Below are 21,351 nucleotides of genomic sequence, written 5' to 3' on the forward strand. Positions count from 1 at the left end.
GAATCAAATATTCTGTGTGTGTGAGTTACGTAAAAAATAATATTGTTTAAGGGTATCATTATTATGATTTATAGTTTGCATATACACTAGATAAATTAATTGTTAGTAGGTATGTGAAATTTTAGGGCATGAAAAAAAAATGTTTTAAATTACTTATAATGGTACCTATAAATGAAAATATCTTTGCAACTAAATCTATTCTAATTGTAAGATACTAAAACATTAATGAAGGTGTTCATGCATACAATTATATAATGTACCATATGTAATGATATGTGATACTGTTATTACACTCGTATCAATTTTACTAAATACATTTGCATCATAAAATTCACTTGAATTATATTGGTTTCTAAGTAAAATGTATAGTTATGCACTTATTAACGCAATTAATTAATATTTTTTGCTGTTTGATACTTATAACATGTGATAATTAATGATTTGAATTACATCTAAAATTTCAAAAGTTACAAGCGCACTTATCTTTGATCTTCACAGTAATAAATTAAATAAGAAACAAAAGTACCTGGCATTGTAACTAAGAGTGAACATAATGATTATCGTATTATTGAGACAATTCTATAAGACTTAAAAATCCAATAATAGTTTCAACTTTACTATTTTTATCAATATCAACATTTTATTATGAATCTTATTTGCTAATGTAAATAATTAATAGTATTTGGTATTATAAGTTGCAAGCAGAAAATTCTAAATATATATGATTGTATAATTCTATGTTTTATTGGGATACATATATTGGTTTCAAGTAATTTTATAAGTAAGAATAAATTGTCTTTCATATTAATTGGACCTAACTTGATTAGAAACTTAGTTTGTTTAAATTAAATTCTTTAGGTGAGTAATAACGAAAACAGGGCTTTCTGTGAATCTTTCTAAGTATTTATAGAAAATTTGATACCGATAAGGAAAAGAATAAAAATAAAGTCATTGAAACATAGGTAAATAGATATTACCACAATGATAAAATTGTAGTAATATAGATGATAATGTTACTATGCATATTGGCAATATAAATGACACGCTTTATTAATACTTGTATAATAAATTTATGTATTATGTGAAAAATAATTTGCAATAGAAAACGTTTTGCAATACATGAAACGTTTTACTGTTAAATTATTAGCCCCCCCCTAAGTTAACAATTAATTTCATAGTTGATATTTTTAAACATGTTATTGATATGACCTACCTAAAATTTAAATTAATGTAAATATATTTCTTACAAGTTAACGTGACTACGCTAGGTAAAATTATAAAGAAATTTAAACGTAAACGATGATTGTATGGCAACTTCCTTTACCATCATGGCGATACTTCCTGCAAACAGTTCTCAACCTTGCCGAGGACCCGGCGCGACGTACAAATTCTGCAACACAGATTTGAAATTGTCGTTCTGTATGCAACCGCGTATCGATGGCAGCAGATGCAATGTCGAGTGGGTATAAAGGTGAGCGGTGGGGTTAGGCACGGGGGGGAAAGAGGCAAAGAAAAGGTAAAGGTTAGAAGAGGTTATGAACTCTAACCCACAGATGGTTGACGAAGTCTAGTTGTTGCTATGAACTGTCCAAATGACGCGTAGCCAAATCTGTCGTCTTTATTAATAATAAAGGTAAGTCCTCCCGACAATTACATACTTACTTCTAAGTGCTTGGCTTTTTGTTACCCTTTCGTCGATAACGATGCATGAAATCTCGAACACTGGCTCGCCCACATCGCACCAATCTGTGCACGTTCTCTTTAGTAGATTACATAGTACAAAATATTTGCATTCTTTCTTTCCAATAGGTTGTTAGTAAATAAATCACTACTCGCACTTAATGATAATGTAGCGATCACATGATATTTTCATGAAATCTTGTAACTCTGTTGATAATAACATCGCTTTGTTGGTGATTTTTTACTTGCTTCGTATTTAAATGATTCATCTTGTAAATATTATGCATTCATCATGTAAATAATTGCAATGTCGCATGTAAAACATACTTTAAATAAAAAACGAGTATTTAGAATCCTGTTATCGTAATGTTATTGTAAAGATCAAGAACGGAAATGTGTAAAAGTTACAGAAAAAAAATGTTGAAAAATAGTTATACTATTTTTTATCTTGAAGAACAAAAGAGTTGACGTCACTGCAAATTCTTTCAAAGAATGACGCACGTGATAATCAAGAAATTGATTATGATAAACAAAGAGAAAAAGAACGATGTGTTATTAGTAATGCAATTTTCATACAGCGAGTAAGATTACAAGATAAATCTGTGTCGATACGATGATCAAGTAGGTAGGAGGTAACCTTCGGACCCACGAGTGACCTTTACCTGTGAAGTCCGGTCGTATAGAAATAATTACTCTCGAATGACTATTCTTCTTCACTGATGCTGTTCCAAGAAATCTCAAGCTGACTTGAAATGACCATTCAAAAGGTTATAAGCCAATGTAATATATTTAAAAGACACCAATTTAAGTGACGAAAATAAGACGTATAATAAATTAAAACGTCATATCGTTTCAATTAAAATTATATAAGATTATTATTGTACTTATTCGCGATTTGTTGAAATTTGTGTCTATTTTAATATTACAAACTTAATACACACATATACCATATATAAGCTGAAATAAAAACACGTTCAAAAAATTGTATTTTTCAATAGTATTCATTATTTCGTGTTTGTGAAATATTATTTTTCTTATTTTATTTCGCATTGTTCTAATTATAGATATTATAGAATTTGTTGATATTTCTCGATTATTCTTGGAATATTTAAAATTTTAGTTTTCCACATACTCGAAACTTTTTGCTGGATCATTTAAATATTTAAAATTTAAATTTGAATTTTTATCTAACAAAAATGTTTTAACTTTTATAAATTTTACAAATTATACTTGTAACTTATTTTACGTTATAACGTACTCTATCTTTCCTGAAAAATTAAATAATTAATATAAATCTTAGATGACTAGTCTCTCAAATTGATTCGTTACAAAAAAATTTTCACATACGGTAGGTAGTTCGTGCGAATGATGTTTCTAACATTTGTACCTGAGAACAAAGATATATAGGACTATTTGATAGCGCACGTACATTTTCGTCATTAACTGTTCGTGTTTGACCTATTCTCAATCGACGTCGCGACCTCGAGCCTCAACCGATAAGTCATCGCGGGCGTGTATTACGTGACATAACCTGTAACGCTCGTCGAGAGGCTACTATGCGGTCCTCCACGGCGAATGCTCTCGCTCAGGTAGAAAAGCAGGCAAGCGGGGCGAGAATGCACCTGGCCGGTGTGTCTTGGCGGTACACAAGAGAGTGACCTGCCAACCTGCCAGTACAGCGAACGGCCTGGCTGCGTTCACCTGCGCAAGGTTGCCTTTAAACTTCGACGTGGTGTTTTTGTGCGCGACCGCTCGAATCAAGTGAAACGATTTCGTGTACCACAAATGTGTCGTTTTATCGTATACCTTCGTTGTTGGTTCCATTAAAACGTCGTTTTCTATAGACGCAAATATATACCGCGCGTATTACCGCGTGGCTAGCTACGTTATATTTTCAGAACCGTGCGTGACCTGTGAGAGCGCCACCGCCGACACACGCAAATGCGGTGATACAGGTCGACCCAACAGGTAGTGTATTGTGCGTACCGTCCTCGAACTTAAATGTAAGACACGTCGCGTGTTTTCTAAGGTCGGTGCAAAGGAAATGCAACACGTTCCCTAAAATATTTCAAATGATGTTCATTTCGATATATGTATGAAATAATCTAAGCAACAAATTTGTCATAAAATCATAGTTCTGGGTACACTTTCAACTGAAATTGATCTTTCGTATGTTTACAACATATTTCGAATTATTGTTCGATGGTCTGTCCCATTGTGACGCACCAAATTTCATCGAAGATACGATCTTTGAAAAGTAAACGATAAAAGTAACCGCGATAAAATTTGTTAATAGTTTATGGTGACACGTGTCTAAACGGGTCAATGGCTTGAGTTAAAAAGAAAGACGATAGGTGTCATGTTACTATCATGAAATTCTTGATCGCAAAATGGAATGACGTTGAATCTCATGCATGACACTTCCGTGAAATCGGATATGTGTGGTATTATTGATCACAAAGATAGTGGTTGTACACGCGTCGACGGTCGTTGAAAAATTCAATGCTAAATGTAAAATTTTTAAAAGCATATTTCAGTATGTTCGAAAGTAACTACGGTTGCCAAGTTGTAAAATTATTATGATTAGAAAGGTTGAGAGCGTACGTCGTGGTACGATGTGTAACGAACACCAAGGTCTAAGAATGTTAACTATTTGGGAGCAACGGTACAGGCACCGTTTCCTCATGTTACTGCACTGGCAGTGGTGACGAAGTCGGATCACGAGTGTGTATGGAAATGGACCATTCGCTCTATGACAGCCAGTGTAGCATGGCTATGGTATCGGCATGCGCCTAACCACGTAGCAACCTACGAACCGAAGAACTCGGGACCATCTCTTTCACTTCTTAAAATGGTAGGGGGAAAGGGTTGCGGCAGGTAGGGGCGACGGCAAATGCTCCAGTTTTCATTTTTATGCCGCGCCGATGCTTAGGCCTTTAAACGATACCTTCTATCTACCTAGATGAAATCGGACTGTACACGATCACGATTTATCCATTCCTACTCGCTGTAATGCTGCTAATATCTGTACGTTATATAATCCTCGTAAAAAAAAAAGGATTTTTTAAAGACGCATTCTGTCAGTTACGTCACAAACTGGCCATTGTGAAATACACGTTCAAATGAACTGTAAATTTTTTGTTAAATATAAATGTAGGATAATTGCAATTTCTTGAAAGATAAATATCGGCAAACGTGAAAAGAAATTGATCTATAAGTGTGTATAAATAAAGATTAATAATCTATCCCTTCCTCCATTGTATTTGTAAATATGAATGATGAAATTTAAGCAAGGTTTTTACTTCAAGTACTTGATTTCACTGAACAACAAGTGGTTACCGATTGTTTAGAAAATGCTTAACATGCGTATTATGACATCAGCACAGAAATATTTTTTGCGAGTTATACGAATCTCATTGGTGTTGGTAATTCCAGATTTTTACGAAAATATTCCTATCCGTTATGTTTACAGAAAGAAATGGACAGAGATCATAGGGAACAACACGATCACGATAACTTAAATGAAAACGAGGAACGGAAAGTGGGAATGGATTTTCGTAATTTAACTCGTCACCATGGCATAGATCATGTAGCTGATGTTAAATCGGAGGTGCCTATCATACTTTCTACGAATGTTTATACAACATAACGAAAATTGTTTTTAATGTAATTAAACAATTTTTAGTTTTCCTTGATAATTGATACAATATATTTATTTTTATTACAGCAAGACATGGAAGTTGATCAAAATGATAGAGTTGAGAATTTACACGATGATAAAGTAGATCAAAATATAGGAAGAAATTTTCATAATCTAGCGCACCATCCCGCTATGGTACGTTTTCAATATGTTAATTTTTATGAAAATATTGCTATTTTTGCAACATTTCTTATTAATCGTATTATTCTGTACGCATTTTTAGAGAGATATGGAAAGAGATCAAAATAATCATGTTGACAATGTACACGATGATAAAGTTGATCACAAATTAGGACGAGATTTTCGTAATTTGGGACCTCATGCAGGCATGGTTCACTTGCACTCTGGAATTGAGCATTTAAATAATGTTGATGTAGAGGTAAAACTTCCACCTATTTACTTCCTACTTCTCTTTTTATTGTGTATTATACATTTGTTGTATGCTTTAATGTTATTCAGGTAAAATTAGCAAGAGATGTTCGTGGTTCTTTAGGTTTGGGACTATCATTAGAGTTATGTGTGGTTTGTGGGGATAGGGCTAGTGGAAGACACTATGGAGCAATAAGTTGTGAAGGTTGTAAAGGTTTTTTCAAACGTAGTATTCGAAAACAATTGGGTTATCAATGCAGAGGAAGTAAAAGTTGTGAAGTTACCAAACACCATAGAAATCGGTGTCAGTATTGTAGACTTCAAAAATGCCTTGCAATGGGAATGAGAAGCGACTGTAAGTTTATTTAAAATGTCAAATGTGACATTTGCATTTAATTATTAACATAATATTGTCATATTAAAGCTGTACAACATGAAAGAAAACCAGTATTAGGTGACTAGAGTGAAACCGGAACCACAACAACCAGTGTCTGAAACTCCTTCAACTTGGGAACAACCTGAAAGTCCCAGTATGGAAGACCAAAGTAGTGATAGTGACCTCAGTGATGCATTAACATTAGCAAGGGAACGTTTACTTATTTCACATGCATTGGATAGCATGGCTAAACTTATTGGAGATGTATGTTTCTTTTATTTTGTACAAGTATATGTATATATAGAATACATACTACATGTGATAAAAGTATTATTAAACTTTTATGTGATTCTGTTACAGAGTGTTAATGGTTCAAGTGAGCCAGAAGAAGAGTGGACTGGACAGTTAATTTCTGAAAGACACACATTATTTGAATTAAGAGCTCCTAGCCCAGCACCTGCGTACTTGTCAATACATTATATTTGTGAAAGTGCCGCTAGGTTACTTTTTTTGTCAGTTCATTGGGCGCGAGGAATCCCTGCGTTTCAAGCATTACCGTACGTAAACAAATAGTGTGGCCATTAAGCTATATGATGAACGCGAACATTCAATAAAATTATATTTATATTTACAGATCTGAAGTTCAAACAACATTAGTGCGCAGTTCCTGGGGACAGCTCTTTACATTAGGTCTTGCACAATGTGCATATACTCTATCCCTTCCAAGTATTCTAACATCAATAATAAATCATCTGCAAGCTAGTATTGCACAGGAAAAAATTACAGCTAGCAAAGTAAAGTCTGTTACAGAACATATATGTAGACTACAAGATTGTGTTAGTTCACTTCATAAATTACAAGTTGATTCTGTTGAATACGCGTACCTTAAAGCGTTGACGCTTTTTAGTGCTGGTGAGTAAGGAATAATTTATCTTTACAATAGCAATTCATTTTCAACATGATATTTCTTGTAGACAATGTCTTAGCCGGTGTTTGGCGCAAAAAAGTTGAAGTTTTACAAGAAGCTGCATGGACAGAATTACAGCAACGTGTGGGATCCGACAGGTTACCTCGCCTCCTTTTGAGGCTCGCACCGCTTCGTTCAATTAACCCTAGGGTCTTGGAAGATTTGTTTTTTGCAGGTCTTATTGGTAGGGTAAGCGTAGCTAGTGTTGTGCCTTATATTCTTACTATGCAAGATTACAAAGCTGAACCTGAAAGTCATATGGGGTGACAATTACTATCTGTGCAATGTAAATCGTGACCTAAAAAAGTGATATCTATATAAATATATATACACGTTAGTGTTGAATGCCTTGAATATTTTTATACACTGAAAAAGGAAAAGAGAAAAATGTAACGAGGCAATGTTAATTTTTATTTTTCGTAAAAGAACTATAATTCTTACATGCCTCTCTTTAAATAAAGCTATTGAAACTCAGGGTAGATGTATTTTAACTTGTTAATCAGATATGATATCTAGTTTACAATATTCTGATGTTTAACATTTTTTTATTTATTATAAATTCACTGCCAGTAGTACAAAACTTTCCATATTGCACAAAAAACTGTATTGGTAAAAAGTATTAATAACAATATTTTTTTTTTTAAGTGGTATTATCATTACTATCAATACTCTTCCATCTAAATTATAGACATCACGTTATAATATCATTTATCATCTGTTCAGTATGTATCATTTCATCAAAATTTGGGAAAACAACAATTAATTTCATGTTTGCAAAATACAAATATGTACCTGGGAAGTTTTGTATTGGCATATAATATAAAAAAAACACGTGGGGCAATATTACTATACTTTAAATATATTTTCAGTGTTATTGCATAACTAGAAAAAAAGAGAATGTTTAATCGCATCATACATCCATTGAAATTTTTAAAGGAAATCAAAACGTTGATAATATTATTTCTTTAGGATCGCTGCATTTTTCCGTCCGTCAAAAAAATTTCTAATTTCTTAGATTTATGAAAATCTAAACTAAGATATGTTTTTAAACAAAGCATAAATTATTTAATTAGAGCTAAAGAGGTAACTCTATATGTATAAGTATTAGTACAAACGGGCCGCATATTTCGTTGTAATTGATAATGGTCTTTAATCGTACCGTAATTTTATTACAAATGAGTTGGAATATGCACACGTTTTGTTTATTTTTGCTAGAAATTAATTATAACATATGTGTTTCTAGGCGTGTTATTATAGATTAAGTGAAAGAAACGATGCATTATATTTAACATTTCTTATGGAAATATAAAATGTGCAATAGTACTAATTCGTGCAAAAGTCAAAAGAGGAAACAATCAATAGTCCTAATTTATCTTCAACAACAGATAAAGTGAATCCTCTTACGAATGTGAATTGAATTTATTATGCATCAAGTATTATTTACTTCAAAAGGGACAATAAAAGTATATTTTTTATGAAAAGCAAAAATACTTATCAAGCTAGAAAAGGTGGAAAGTGTATGCGTTTACTTAATGAAAATATAAATGTACATTTTATATCTTATTGTTAATTATAATTGTATTGAAATAATATTGAATGTAGATATAAGTAGATATATTGTTTGTATGTACTTGATTATTATGAAACAGTAAAATAGCGTTAGTATTTTTTAGGATAAAAATGATAATCTTGTGTATTTAATGTTATAAATAACATTTAGAGCATCAATATCTTTCTCAAGTTATATCAAATCGTTAAATATTTTTAAACTGGTCGCAATTGTTGATGTTCATGAAAACATTTTTGCTGGTTGAGATTTTTATAAACATTTTCGTAATTAATAAGCGTGTACAATATTTCTAGCAATGCTTAATATTTAGTTAAACATAAGTATTCTTTCTAATTCGATAATCCAAAGATTAAACCACAATACGTTTTTTTTACAGATATTCATGTAAATTATACTTGTTGACTAAATCTGATATAATTTTTAGGAATTACCAATAGCATATAATATGTATTTTAATTAAGAATATTGAAAAATTTTTCATAAAATGGCACTGTGATGCATTGAACCAATAACAATAATACTGTTAATAATTTAATTCTGCAACATTATAAGTGATATTGACCTTAATACCTGGAATTGTTATTTGTATATTATGAAAGAACTTCTTTATTGCATCACATGTTCTTATGTATAATGTTCCAATAGCAAATCATAAATGAAAATTATCTTTTGGCATTCATATATTTTGTGTGATACAATCTTTTTATAATAAAATACTAAATGGACAATACAATTAGAAATGATAACTTGAAATGAAAGAAAACTGTGTGTAAATATAAAATGTGCCTGTATGAAAAAGAACTATTTATATTAAATGTAATTTTGTAATTATGTAAGTGATAAAATGCAAGAGACCTGAAGATTGTTGCCCCTTCAGTTTTATTATGTCGAAAAATTATGTATATACATACATACATGTTTAATTGTAGCATAACATAAAATAATTAATTGAAAAAATAAATAAATAATTATTAGCTTGTAAAATGGTTATAATTCATTTATCTCTGACCTATGTATTTGAATTAATAAATTTCTAAGAAATAAATAGAATCAGATGTCGTAAGTGGGGTGCGATTCAGACAGCGGAACCCGAAATGTTTTAATACAAAGCCGTCCCTGTGCAGTGAGTCACATCCTAAGATTGCTTGTAGAGGTGCTTTGCCGCCATAGCCGCTTTATCCATTAGTGTTTGTGAATTGGTTTTTCGTATGAAAGTCGGAGTCGTTGAGTGGACTCGAGTTCAGTAGTGGTCGGTCGAATGCACGGGAAGTATGGTTATGGAAAAGATCGCGTTTGGTTGAGTTTCCTATTATCGCGTTTTTCGTGGCGAGAAAAATCGGTTACCAACGGCGTCACCGAATATTTTAATACTTGTGTAAAACCGGCTCTATTCTACGACAGGTAGACAGGTATTCCAATCTCTTCGACCGTTTGGAACTTGGGTGACACACCTCCGAGGAACTTTTGTTTTTTTTTTAAGGATTATACGAAAAGAAAGTTACATTTTAAATGAATTTGTGAATATTATTTTTAACGCGCTCGTAATATACGAATTGTGAATCAGTGCTATGACGTATCGTAACAAGAATAATTCTTAAGAAATTATCATCGAGTGTTTTTATGACAGTGTGGAAATAAAATGTTGTAGCAGTGGTGTTCTTTCTTGAAATTATACGTTATTTCGTGGCGGGAAGTTGCTTTTGAAGAAGCAGACGTCACTAGGTATGTTAAACCACCAGAATAATTACCCTTCGTAATCACACCGATGATTTTTTTTTTTTTTTTTTTTTAATCTCAATGTATCTTATCTTAATGTACTATTTTGTTTGCATACGTCATATGTGTCCGCTATTTTAAGTAAATCTGCCAGTCGTTCAGTGAATCTTTCTAAAATACAGATGGCAAATTTGGCGGTGCATATGAGTTTATGCAAATAGATCCTCGACAAGTCACTTTGTGTTGTTTCCCTCTCATTGTGTTTATCCTGGCAATTTCACGAATCTTTGCTGTGTAACTTGCGTAACAGAAATGCAATTCATCTCATTAGAAGTGTTGAGAAATACGCTGCATCGCGGGCCCCCCCTTCCCCCCGCGCGCATATACATATATGCGCAAAATTGCTTTTTAATAATGGCTTTTTTTCATTTTGCACGCTTCTTTTCATCGACAGTCACCGTTCTTCATTATGAACAATGAAAGTTTCATTAGTTTTTTTTATCTTCGGTTTTCAGCTGGCCTTCCTCTGTGCAATTATTCTTTGGATATCGAGTTTTGAGTTGCGATTATACAAATTCTTATTTTATTCAACGACGCGGATGTCACACGGTTTATCCATAACCCACCACTACCAGCTGTGTTACCTCTGAGAATTCTTAAGGAGTTTCGGCTTTCCCGGAAGGCGATGCTTTTTATCTTCGTTCAACGATTCGATTAACAAACCTTTCGAAACGTTAAAAAGCTACACAAATGCCGAAATCGGCAACCAAGTGGACATTTTGGAGGTCTCTATCATATTATATTTTATTTTCCCGATTATTTATGTTCCGAAATCATTTAAGCGATAACGCCGACTCTTTCTTAACGATTTATCGTAGCGATCTCCGTTCGACTATGTAACAATAAACATATACTTCATCATTCGTTGTACACTTCTGTTCGTTGCAATCATAACTGTTGCACATTGTTACTTAATCTCGTGTCGATTACAAGTTGCACCTCGATATAACGAAATGTAATAATTTTCGCTGAATTTTAATGATTGAGTTTTAACACCGTTTTGCGATCTCTTTTTTAATCTCTTTTTCTTCTCCAATTTAGCAATCAATCAATCCTGTTACCTTTTTATTTCACATATCGACACCGTTAAAAATGCACATACTCGACGCACCCGATTGGGATGGTCTATTGATAATTTTAAAATGCGCCAATCGTGTGCGTTGAACTATGTACTGTAGTTTTACTGCAATCGATTAAATGTGGTTGTGTAACACAGAGAGGTGTGCGGATACAGTACCTGTATCTGACATGTGTACGTTTTAGCTATGCATACAATTTTCCTAAATCTTTTCCTTAAATAATAAAATAAATTAATCTGATTTGGTATTTACAGCAATGAACTCCTTATTACAATACGAATAAGATTCATCTCTTATAATATATACCATTTCTTTTATAATTGTAGGGATTTTAATTGCATTTATATAACTTATAGACACATTGAAAATGGCAGATTGATATTTTATATCAGAATGTCAACTCGATAATTCATGCGTATAACTGTACGTTTTAAAAAGCACATCGTAATCAATCAGCGATAGAATTATTTCTCGATAACGAGAAATTTATAAAATCTGTAATGTGTAACGTGTAACATGTTCGTGCGAGCCTCGAGTCTCGTGTATCGCGGCAAATAGGATTTCTTTTAAAATGAATATAAACGACGTCCCGTCGGTAATTCTTAAAGATAAAATAGGCGCCGTACCTTGCGAGCGATAAAATAGCTTTTCGTTGGCAAATGATTTTTTTTTACCTATACTGCTGTCACTCACGTGGCGCGCTCAGAAGTGTCAGCACCCAGTTATACATATGTACTATCATTCTAAAGTTTTCCTTATCAACGCGCCAGTCGAATAAGTCGTACTTTCCCACTTTTCTCATGAAGTGTTTCAATTTACTCCGTATATTTATAATGTTCGTACATTCACAGTTTTTTTTATGTGTAAACTTAAGAACAAAATTTTCAAATATCTTTCCCTTTCTTTCTCTCTCTCTCTTCCCATGGGACGAGAACGTGACTGACGATCGATTACCATTTTAGAAAGTGCAAGAGGCCCGTTGGCGAGGAGAACGAGGAGAATAAGAAGGGAAAACGGAAACGAGCAGCGGAAACGGAGATCGAAGTGCCGACGAGAGCAAAGGAGGTTTCGGCCGTGGAAACCAAACGGAAAACCATGGAACATACGCATACAAGATGCGACGCCCGTTTACCGAAAGCCACACCGATCACCGACGATTATGAGATCAGCAATCACGTGCTTGGTCTTGGAATAAACGGAAAAGTTGTTCAGTGTTATGACAAAACCTCGAGGGAAAAGTATGCGCTCAAGGTGAGATAATTATCAACAATTTCTTCTGTGGAATCGATAGCTTCTTTTTTCTTTTCTTTTTTTCTTCGACTTCCGTTTACTTTTTCTGTGAGATAGTGCATCTGTTCGAGCGTATGCAAGAAAGTGAAACGTTTAACGAAATTAATCCGATGAATCATGAACACGAAAAGAATTGCCTTGAAAAAACGGCTTAAAATAATCGACTCTTTCGTTTTTCTTTTTTCATGGAAATGACAGCCCACGTATAAAAACATTGCGCAGTGCAATGAAGCCTGATCTTATTCAGTGGCTTTTGTTCCTTCATTATACGATTCGAAACAACATACGAGACTTAATTGAAATTTCACGCATGAATAATAAAACATTATGCTTGAACATGTGATTATAAAAGCATCGTCCGCGACCATTAATCGACACGTGTGAATAGAAAACGTCAGATATATAACTTTTTATATTGCCATTCGGGCAGGTTATACTGACTGAGATAAATGTACGACGCGTTTTATGAAGGTTTCGACTGTTATCAGTCGACGTGAAAAATTATATGTATTATACTTTTAAGTGTAAGACGACACGTCTGTCCTTGGTTATTTTTGGAACATACACGGAACGATGCTACAAGGATGAATCCGATATCTTGTTCGATACGAAATGTGCATGCTTAGTACATATTTAGGTGGATCCATCGATTGAAGATTTATTGATACCTAGTTGGTGTGCTGAGGTATGATCATCGACTAACGATGTCCAAGCGAGACCAGACCGCGAGTCATCCTCTATTTATACTCGGTGATTTCCCATTCGACGATTCCGACCATGCAGTGTATCGCTCGAAGCCTGGTCGCCTCTTATTTTCTCTGTATCGCCTTGGAAAAATTTCGGGGATTCTTGTATTTTTTCGCTTTCTCGCCAAAGGGTTTGTTGTTCTTGAAACGTCGTTCCCGCGAAAAATTCCTCGAGCAACGGAAGAGACGTAAACCACGCAGTACAATTACAGTCTAACATCTACTATATTAGTCATGAAAAAGATGGAGGATAAATGGCCCAAAAATATTACAGGACATAATGAATAGAAAATCGTGATAATTTTATTGCTTTTTCCACAATGCTTTGAAAACTTTTGAAGAGTTATCAAATGCGTACGCATGTTAAGAGAAATATATTTGATTAATTTTGAGTTCCATGAAGAATTTAATGCGAATTTTATAAGAAATCTTGGTTAAAGATACAGATGTACAGACACAGATGTCAACGACCGATTACGCGAATCATACGATGTCCCACGCGCAAACACGTGTGCATCTAGTTCACGAGCTGCTTGTTAAGGTTTTTTTTTTCTTTAAATAATATTTAAATAAAGTTATAACATTCTAACATACTTTTAAAAAGTAGTAAAATTTAATATTTCATAAATCACTTTTTTAGTATATTTCTAACTATTGTTTTCTTTTTGTATTTATGTTGTTGAATACTTTGCCAATTCAGTGAAACTCACCTTAAATCCGTTTAATTCAGTTGTCTAACAATAATTTACATTCCTTTATTTCGTACACAAGAAAGTAAACACGCACCTCTGGGGTGGGAGCACATCTGACTGAATGTACAAGAATAACTTGATAAGCTTCAACGAAAATATGTCATTATTTATATAGTATTGATGATCTCATACTTGCTTACGTTAAATTGGCTAGTGCCATTGAATGTATCGATTCATCAAACTAATTCAGGGTTGAAGGGTTAATATCTTTCTTGTCACGAGTAATACTGTCTAAAATATAAGGTATCGTAAAACCTTAATTTTTAACATCTTTTTTTACGTGGTACATCGAAAATGTGTTACACGAACATAGTGTGCGTATCTATCAGTCATAGATACTGATAGATACAAACCCGTTTCCTACAGATAATCGATTCGCATGTAACGATAGAACTGTTTGAAATCTCCTTTGTTATTTATATATCGAGGGTCCATAAGTTGCATTACCATTCAAAAATTGAATAACTTTTCTTTGTATTGCATTTTAAAATCTTTGTTTAAAACTTCGAAAAATAATTTATTCAATTTTTAAATGATAAAGAGACTTATGTGTCAACTTGTATTATTAATGGCAGATCCGATATCTATAGTTAACAACGTATTTTCAAGCGGAACAAACTTTAATTACAATTTATTGCATTGATTTATTAGAATTGAATTATTGGAATTAGGCCACATAAGTCAGCGAAATCGCTTAAATTACACGGTACGACCATGAACAAATCCGACACCGAGGGTAATAATTCTATTATTCAGATATATGTATGCATGACCATTCGAAATGACCATGTTATTCTAACCTCACAATGCTCGCAATGCAACCGTTACATTCTTCTGCAGTTTCTTTTGTTGAAATTTGTTTCGATGGACTTACCATAGGATTAGTTATAATTACAACGACTTTAATATCGATTGTTAAATTAATTATTTTTGTAAGATCTTGAGAATGTTTTATAGCAGGCAGTATTACGAACGGGTTTATAGATTCCGGTAATTCCAGAAAAACTGTGTATACCCCGAGGCATACTTGAGGAGAAAGTTATGGAATCATATTTCCTCGCGCACTATCGTGTAGTTATAAAAAAGTCAATATTTACGGACGTCATGGCACGGGCTGGGTGTGCAACCCAGTTTTCTTGTTACGAATTTTGCGTTCGTTGATTGATTACCTCTTGCTCGAAGCTCAGCCGTTCGGATCGTTGCGTTGTCGCCACTGTTTTACATTTCTCTGTTTGCCTTGGCTGTGCCATTCTGAGAATACTTGAATTTTTATTTTTTCGTTACCGCGTGAAAGAACATTTTGTATATATCTCTACGATTCGTCGGAAGAATCTTAATAATAGGAAATCTGTGACGGAAATATATCCACGTGATTTATTCGTATAAAAATTTTTAAATAAATACCAAAGCGTTTCATTGTTACTGTCTTGTGGTATTTAGATAAACGAGATTGAAAACAGGAGAGATAAGTGGATACTTTAATTTTTCATATACGTTTACGTGATAAATGGATCAGTTGTATTATGCGATATGTTTTTTTTTGTGTAAAATACCTTTGCGTAGGTTGATGAGCATAGTCTGATCGCCGGGGCCTATCAACGGCAATTCCACGAGTACAACTGTGTATCGATGTACGTATATGTACATACGTTGATCGTGGCAATGGATATGTCACTTTGCGAAACGCTAATCTCATTATCACGGAATAATACGAAACGTCGATTGCCTGGAGCGCGAGACCAATGTATTTTCATTTAAGAGGAAGTGCGACAGACAATCGTGGGAAATCGCGTGAATTGATGCTCGTTAACAATTATGGTTTGCTGAATAGTTGGAAATCTGCGCTTGCTCGTAAATCGGTCGATTTTCGTCCACTTTTGTATTTGAAGAAGCATAATTACAGAATGTCCCCTGTAATTTAGAACGATTGGAAAGTATTCTTCAATTTATTTGAATTTGAATTTGAATTTGAAAATTTGATTTTGAGTTTGAAAATTTCAATCTGAATTTGAAAATTTGAATCTGAGTTTGAAAATTTGATTTTGAATTTGGATTAAAGAATTACAAACTTAAAAATTGAGTTTTTAATGTTTTCAACATAATTTGGCTTGCTGCAAGGAGACTTTTGTGTGGAAATAAATTTTCTTTTGCACCTGGCGGCTCTTTCGCAGGAATTCCATTTATATGTAAGAATTATCTACTTCATCATTACTGCTAATACTGTTTCTTGCGGTCACTTCAAATTGAAACCGGTTCTGACTCTTTCGAGCCTCGGTTCTCAGGTTTTAATTGTATTTGAGCATTTTTAGAACGCGTGATGTACTCGGTGTTCTAAAAATACGATACTCAGCCCTGAGACACTTTTTCCACCATTCTTTTATTTCATAACTATACCACATTTTTGAGAGTTTACGTTTTTACACATACCAAAGCGAACAGAACTACAAACTCGTGTTACAACATCCTAATTTATAATTGACTTATACTTACTAACTATGAAATGAATGTAATACTTACAATTATGTAAGAAAAAAAATATAAAACAGAATAATCACAGATCATGTTGAAATGTGAATTTTAACCGTGCTTCCGATTGATGTTACTTAAATAACAGACATTTGAACTGTGCCAATAGTTGGTTTGGAACGTTAGATAATACTTTTGCTCGGTCTGCCAAGTAATTCTATCAGCTGAATGCGATAAATGTATATATTTGATAACATAAATTGTTAGTACAATGTCTTTTATTATTTAACGTTACTCATCTACTGAAAATACATCATATGTAACAGAAGGATAAAGATATATCCTCGAAATTTCAATTACACGTTGCTTAATTGCATTTTGTAAATCACATTAGACGGATTGAAAGTTATTCTGACGAATGAAAAAGTATTTGATGTTGCACACTACGCCGCATTTATCGATCGCGTAGTGTTACCTTATGTCGAGAATGGTAGGTCGTGAAGGACTGTATAATGCAATAAGTTTTATCGATTTAACGACGACGTCAGCTGTTTTTGGGTCATTCACCAGCATTCCTTAAAGCGAATGTACGAGTTTCCTACATAGTCATAAGCTTCCTGAAGAATTGTTTAAAAATTATACGTCTCATCGTGTATTCTTGCTTCGCGTGAAATGTTGTGCAATGTTTTACCATACTGTAAGTCGTACATACAGTTATCGCTTCTTTTGTGCTTATCCATTTTGATCTTAACCGTTTATGTCAACTTATTTATTCAAGAAGGTTTAATGTTGATTTTGTAACGTTGAAATGTTTACCGCGTAAATGCTAAATATAAAATCGTTAGTGTTTTATACGAATTGTTATTAAATTTTGTACTTGCAGGTGTTGTACGATTGCGTCAAGGCGCGGAGAGAAGTTGAATTACATTGGAGAGCGTCGAATTGTAGGCATATAGTTCAAGTCAAAGATGTATATGAAAACACATATAGTGGAAATAAGTGCTTATTGGTTGTCATGGAATGGTAGGTGTTCAGATTTGAGCAAAAGATTTTATTATACTGACGATATATTAATTAACGATACTAAGAAAAAGTAATTAAATATACGTTTAACAAATTTTTAGCATGGAAGGAGGAGAACTGTTTGAGAGAATACAGGATAGGCAAGATGGTGCTTTCACAGAAAGAGGTAATATACATTGATATTTAATATTACATTTACGTCTAAAAGTGATCAGATTCTTGCAACTAACATGTGTAATTTCTTTACAGAAGCTGCGCAAATAATGTATGAAATTTGTGTTGCTGTAAAGCACTTGCATGATATGAATATTGCACACAGGGATCTCAAGCCAGAGAATCTTTTATATTCCAAACCTGGTATGTGAATAAATATATTAAAAATGGAATTGATCACGAGGAAAGAATTGAAATTGATTGTTATAAATTTAATAATACACTTTGTATGCTCATTTTAGATAGTACTGGAATACTGAAACTTACCGATTTCGGTTTTGCGAAGGAAACACATTCGAAAGATACGTTACAAACGCCATGTTACACGCCATATTATGTTGGTAAGTATTCCATAAAATTTCACTTTTATTCTTAATACATTAAGTTTTATAAATATGTATATACGATCGAGTATTTATTTTCTTTTTATAAAGCTCCTGAAGTTTTGGGACCAGAAAAATATGATAAAAGCTGTGATATTTGGTCACTTGGAGTTATAATGTACATATTGTAAGCAGATATTACTTATGAATAATAATTATGTTAAATTTGAGTGTACTTTTACATAATGTATGGATATTTTATTCTTAATATTTCAGATTGTGTGGTTTTCCACCATTCTATAGTAATCATGGGTTAGCAATTTCACCCGGAATGAAAAAAAGAATTCGACTAGGTCAATATGATTTTCCAGCCCCTGAGTGGTCTAATGTGAGCACAGAGGCGAAAAATCTGATCAAGGGTATGCTGTGCACAGATCCAGCTCAAAGACTGCAGATTGACGAAGTTATGCGCAATAAATGGATCGCTGTAAGGATCTGGTTTCAACGTAGTAATCCCATACATTGTGCAGTTATAAACAAGAAAATATATCATTACTTGTTTTACATGTAGCAATATACTGAAGTACCCCCTACGCCTCTACATACTGGACGTGTACTTAGAGAAGGTGAAGAGCTTTGGCCGGAAGTTCAAGAAGAAATGACACGATCCTTAGCTACGATGCGCGTAGACTATGACGCAGCTAATTTGAAACAATTGGACCACACAAATAATGCCCTGTTAAACAAACGAAGACGAGCGAAGCAAACGAATGCCGTAACGCCGACTGCCAATCCTACGCCTGCATCCTAGGGAGACGCGACAAGAGCCAGTCCACACTGGCGTATTTTTTTACGAAGATGTATAAGGTATAGTGTTATTACCATGAGAATTGTTTTCTGACAACTGCGCGATGTAAAATATCAATGGTTACAAAACAGAATAGCCTTGAAGAAAAGTTATATATACACCAAAATATACACTAATAAAATTGTATTCAAGTTCCATATAATAGAGTAATAGGAATTCATAAATATGCACGAATTTGTACTCTTACATTTCACTTAATTACAGTTCTAAGAAACTTTTTTTTAGATGCTAACAGTTATAAGGGCTAAACTTAAATTTCAAGGGCACTATTATTGCTATGACACGTATGGTGCATGTTTCACTTTCCATAGCAGAAAAAGTGATAGCACTCTAGGAGACCTAATAATTCAGAGATAAATAACGAAATTAGAAATCAATTGATATGGCATCACTAAATAATGGTGTGTATTGCAGCTTATATTTATTGATGAAACGTTGATAGTAAAACGTTTTGTCATTAGTAATCACAAATATAGGAAATTCATATTGAAAAGAAATAAGAATATTTATGTTGTACTCTGTTGTATCACTGGGGTGCACGTTGAAGCATGCTTGGAATATTAAAGATGTATTCATATCTTTCATAAGCGTTAAAAGGAACAAATCTGTGACCAATATTATTTGCTTGTTACACTTTGAATGACTACTAGTGGACTGAAATCGGAACCCTAAAAGCGCAAAATTAGAATATTAAAAATATTTTTCAATTTCAAACAAAACATTAGACTTCATTCATAATGACAGTCCATTAATCGAAACGAATGAATACATGTCACTTAGCAGCTAATAATTTCCTTAACACTTATTTACTTAAACCATAGTTTATAAGGATTAAAAATTTTAATATGTATTACGGTATTTTATATATTGTAGCATGATACTTCCACTATAGTTACATAGAATGAAAGTAAAAATGACGAAGTAATTCTGATCTGTCCAAATCGTGTAATATCCGGCAGCGGCTATGTCTGATTTGTGCAATGCAGAGCATATATCATGCAAAGTCTGTGCTCTACAAATCCAGAACACTTTCCTCTTCGGGTATTTTTACACGATATTCGTGATATACCATTAACTGACGGCCACTAATTATTATCTAAGAAGTCAATTCTTTAAAAGGTCCTATTATCTTGAGACAAAAGAGGATGAAATGAAACCTGTTGAATATACTTCTCTTCAAGTTCCATGGTCACTTTGAACATGATGACCTTTTGTATCTTATAAATTCCGTCCGACAGGGCAATTTCCCTGGTCCGTGCGTGACTTGGGACCCCTGATTGTTTCAGCAGTGCATATAAACTTTTAGTTGTTATGCTGCATGTACAGCTTCTATGTTCCGAATAATCCTCTTCCTTTGTCTGGTTACTCATGCTGGAATGACATTTGTATCTTTGCCAAACATAGCTGATATACAACGAAGCAGCAAATAGATTTTTGCACATACCTATTCTCTGCATTGCACTACCTTCCTATTTTTAAATTATTATATTGCTTTTATTTATCGTGATTGACGCATTAAGAATTAAATACTTTGCATCATTACATATTATTATTAATGCGTTCTTGAATTTGTATCCTTGTACAGTTACAAATCATGCAAACTATAAAAATAACGTTCAACTAAAAGATAGTGCAAAAATATATAATGTACTTCTAAGTGATATTTTGACTGAGGCTGAATACATGTAAGAATCCTTATAACTGTTGCAAGGTGCTGATATGTGTTGCTCTAATTATTTCTTAGGCACTAAAATACTGTAACTCTTTAATTTTTAAATAAAATTTATAATGAAATGGAACTTAGAAACAAAGATATAAACATTACAAAATAAATGTAGTAATTATATTTTTTTAGATACATTATAAAGTAAAAATTACAATGAATTTAGATTAAAAAAAAAATGCCTTAATCAACATGAGGTCAATTTTTAGTTTAGTGTAAGTTCAACTAGCGCGATTAAGTATTTTAATTAGGAGCAGTTAATTGACAACACTTATGTCAAGAGGCGATCAAATCTCATTAATGTGTCACTGTTTCTTCTGAAATGGCTGATATGTTATGAATGTAAATATTATATGTATGACTTATTTTTAATAAGATTCCTATAAATGAAGTCATGATTATTCATATTACTAATAGTTCTCCATAATAA

At 33.1% G+C, this 21,351-nt stretch overlaps 1 protein-coding gene across 1 annotated transcript; it reads left to right on the forward strand.

The window, feature by feature from the left end:
• The first annotated feature begins 4,509 nt into the window (after positions 1–4,509).
• LOC108576010 lies at positions 4,510–19,531 on the forward strand. Its single transcript, XM_017938950.1, is given in 18 exon segments — positions 4,510–4,534; positions 5,153–5,290; positions 5,408–5,515; positions 5,604–5,759; positions 5,840–6,104; positions 6,174–6,204; positions 6,206–6,389; positions 6,486–6,682; positions 6,760–7,037; positions 7,100–7,355; positions 12,480–12,768; positions 17,655–17,794; positions 17,896–17,960; positions 18,044–18,151; positions 18,250–18,348; positions 18,442–18,517; positions 18,607–18,817; positions 18,902–19,531. Coding segments are annotated over 18 exon segments (2,844 nt in total). The 5' UTR covers positions 4,510–4,531; the 3' UTR covers positions 19,142–19,531.
• The last annotated feature ends 1,820 nt before the right edge of the window (positions 19,532–21,351 follow it).

Source organism: Habropoda laboriosa, unplaced genomic scaffold (genome assembly GCF_001263275.1).
Source record: "Habropoda laboriosa isolate 0110345459 unplaced genomic scaffold, ASM126327v1 scaffold309, whole genome shotgun sequence".
Classification (NCBI taxonomy): domain Eukaryota; kingdom Metazoa; phylum Arthropoda; class Insecta; order Hymenoptera; family Apidae; genus Habropoda; species Habropoda laboriosa.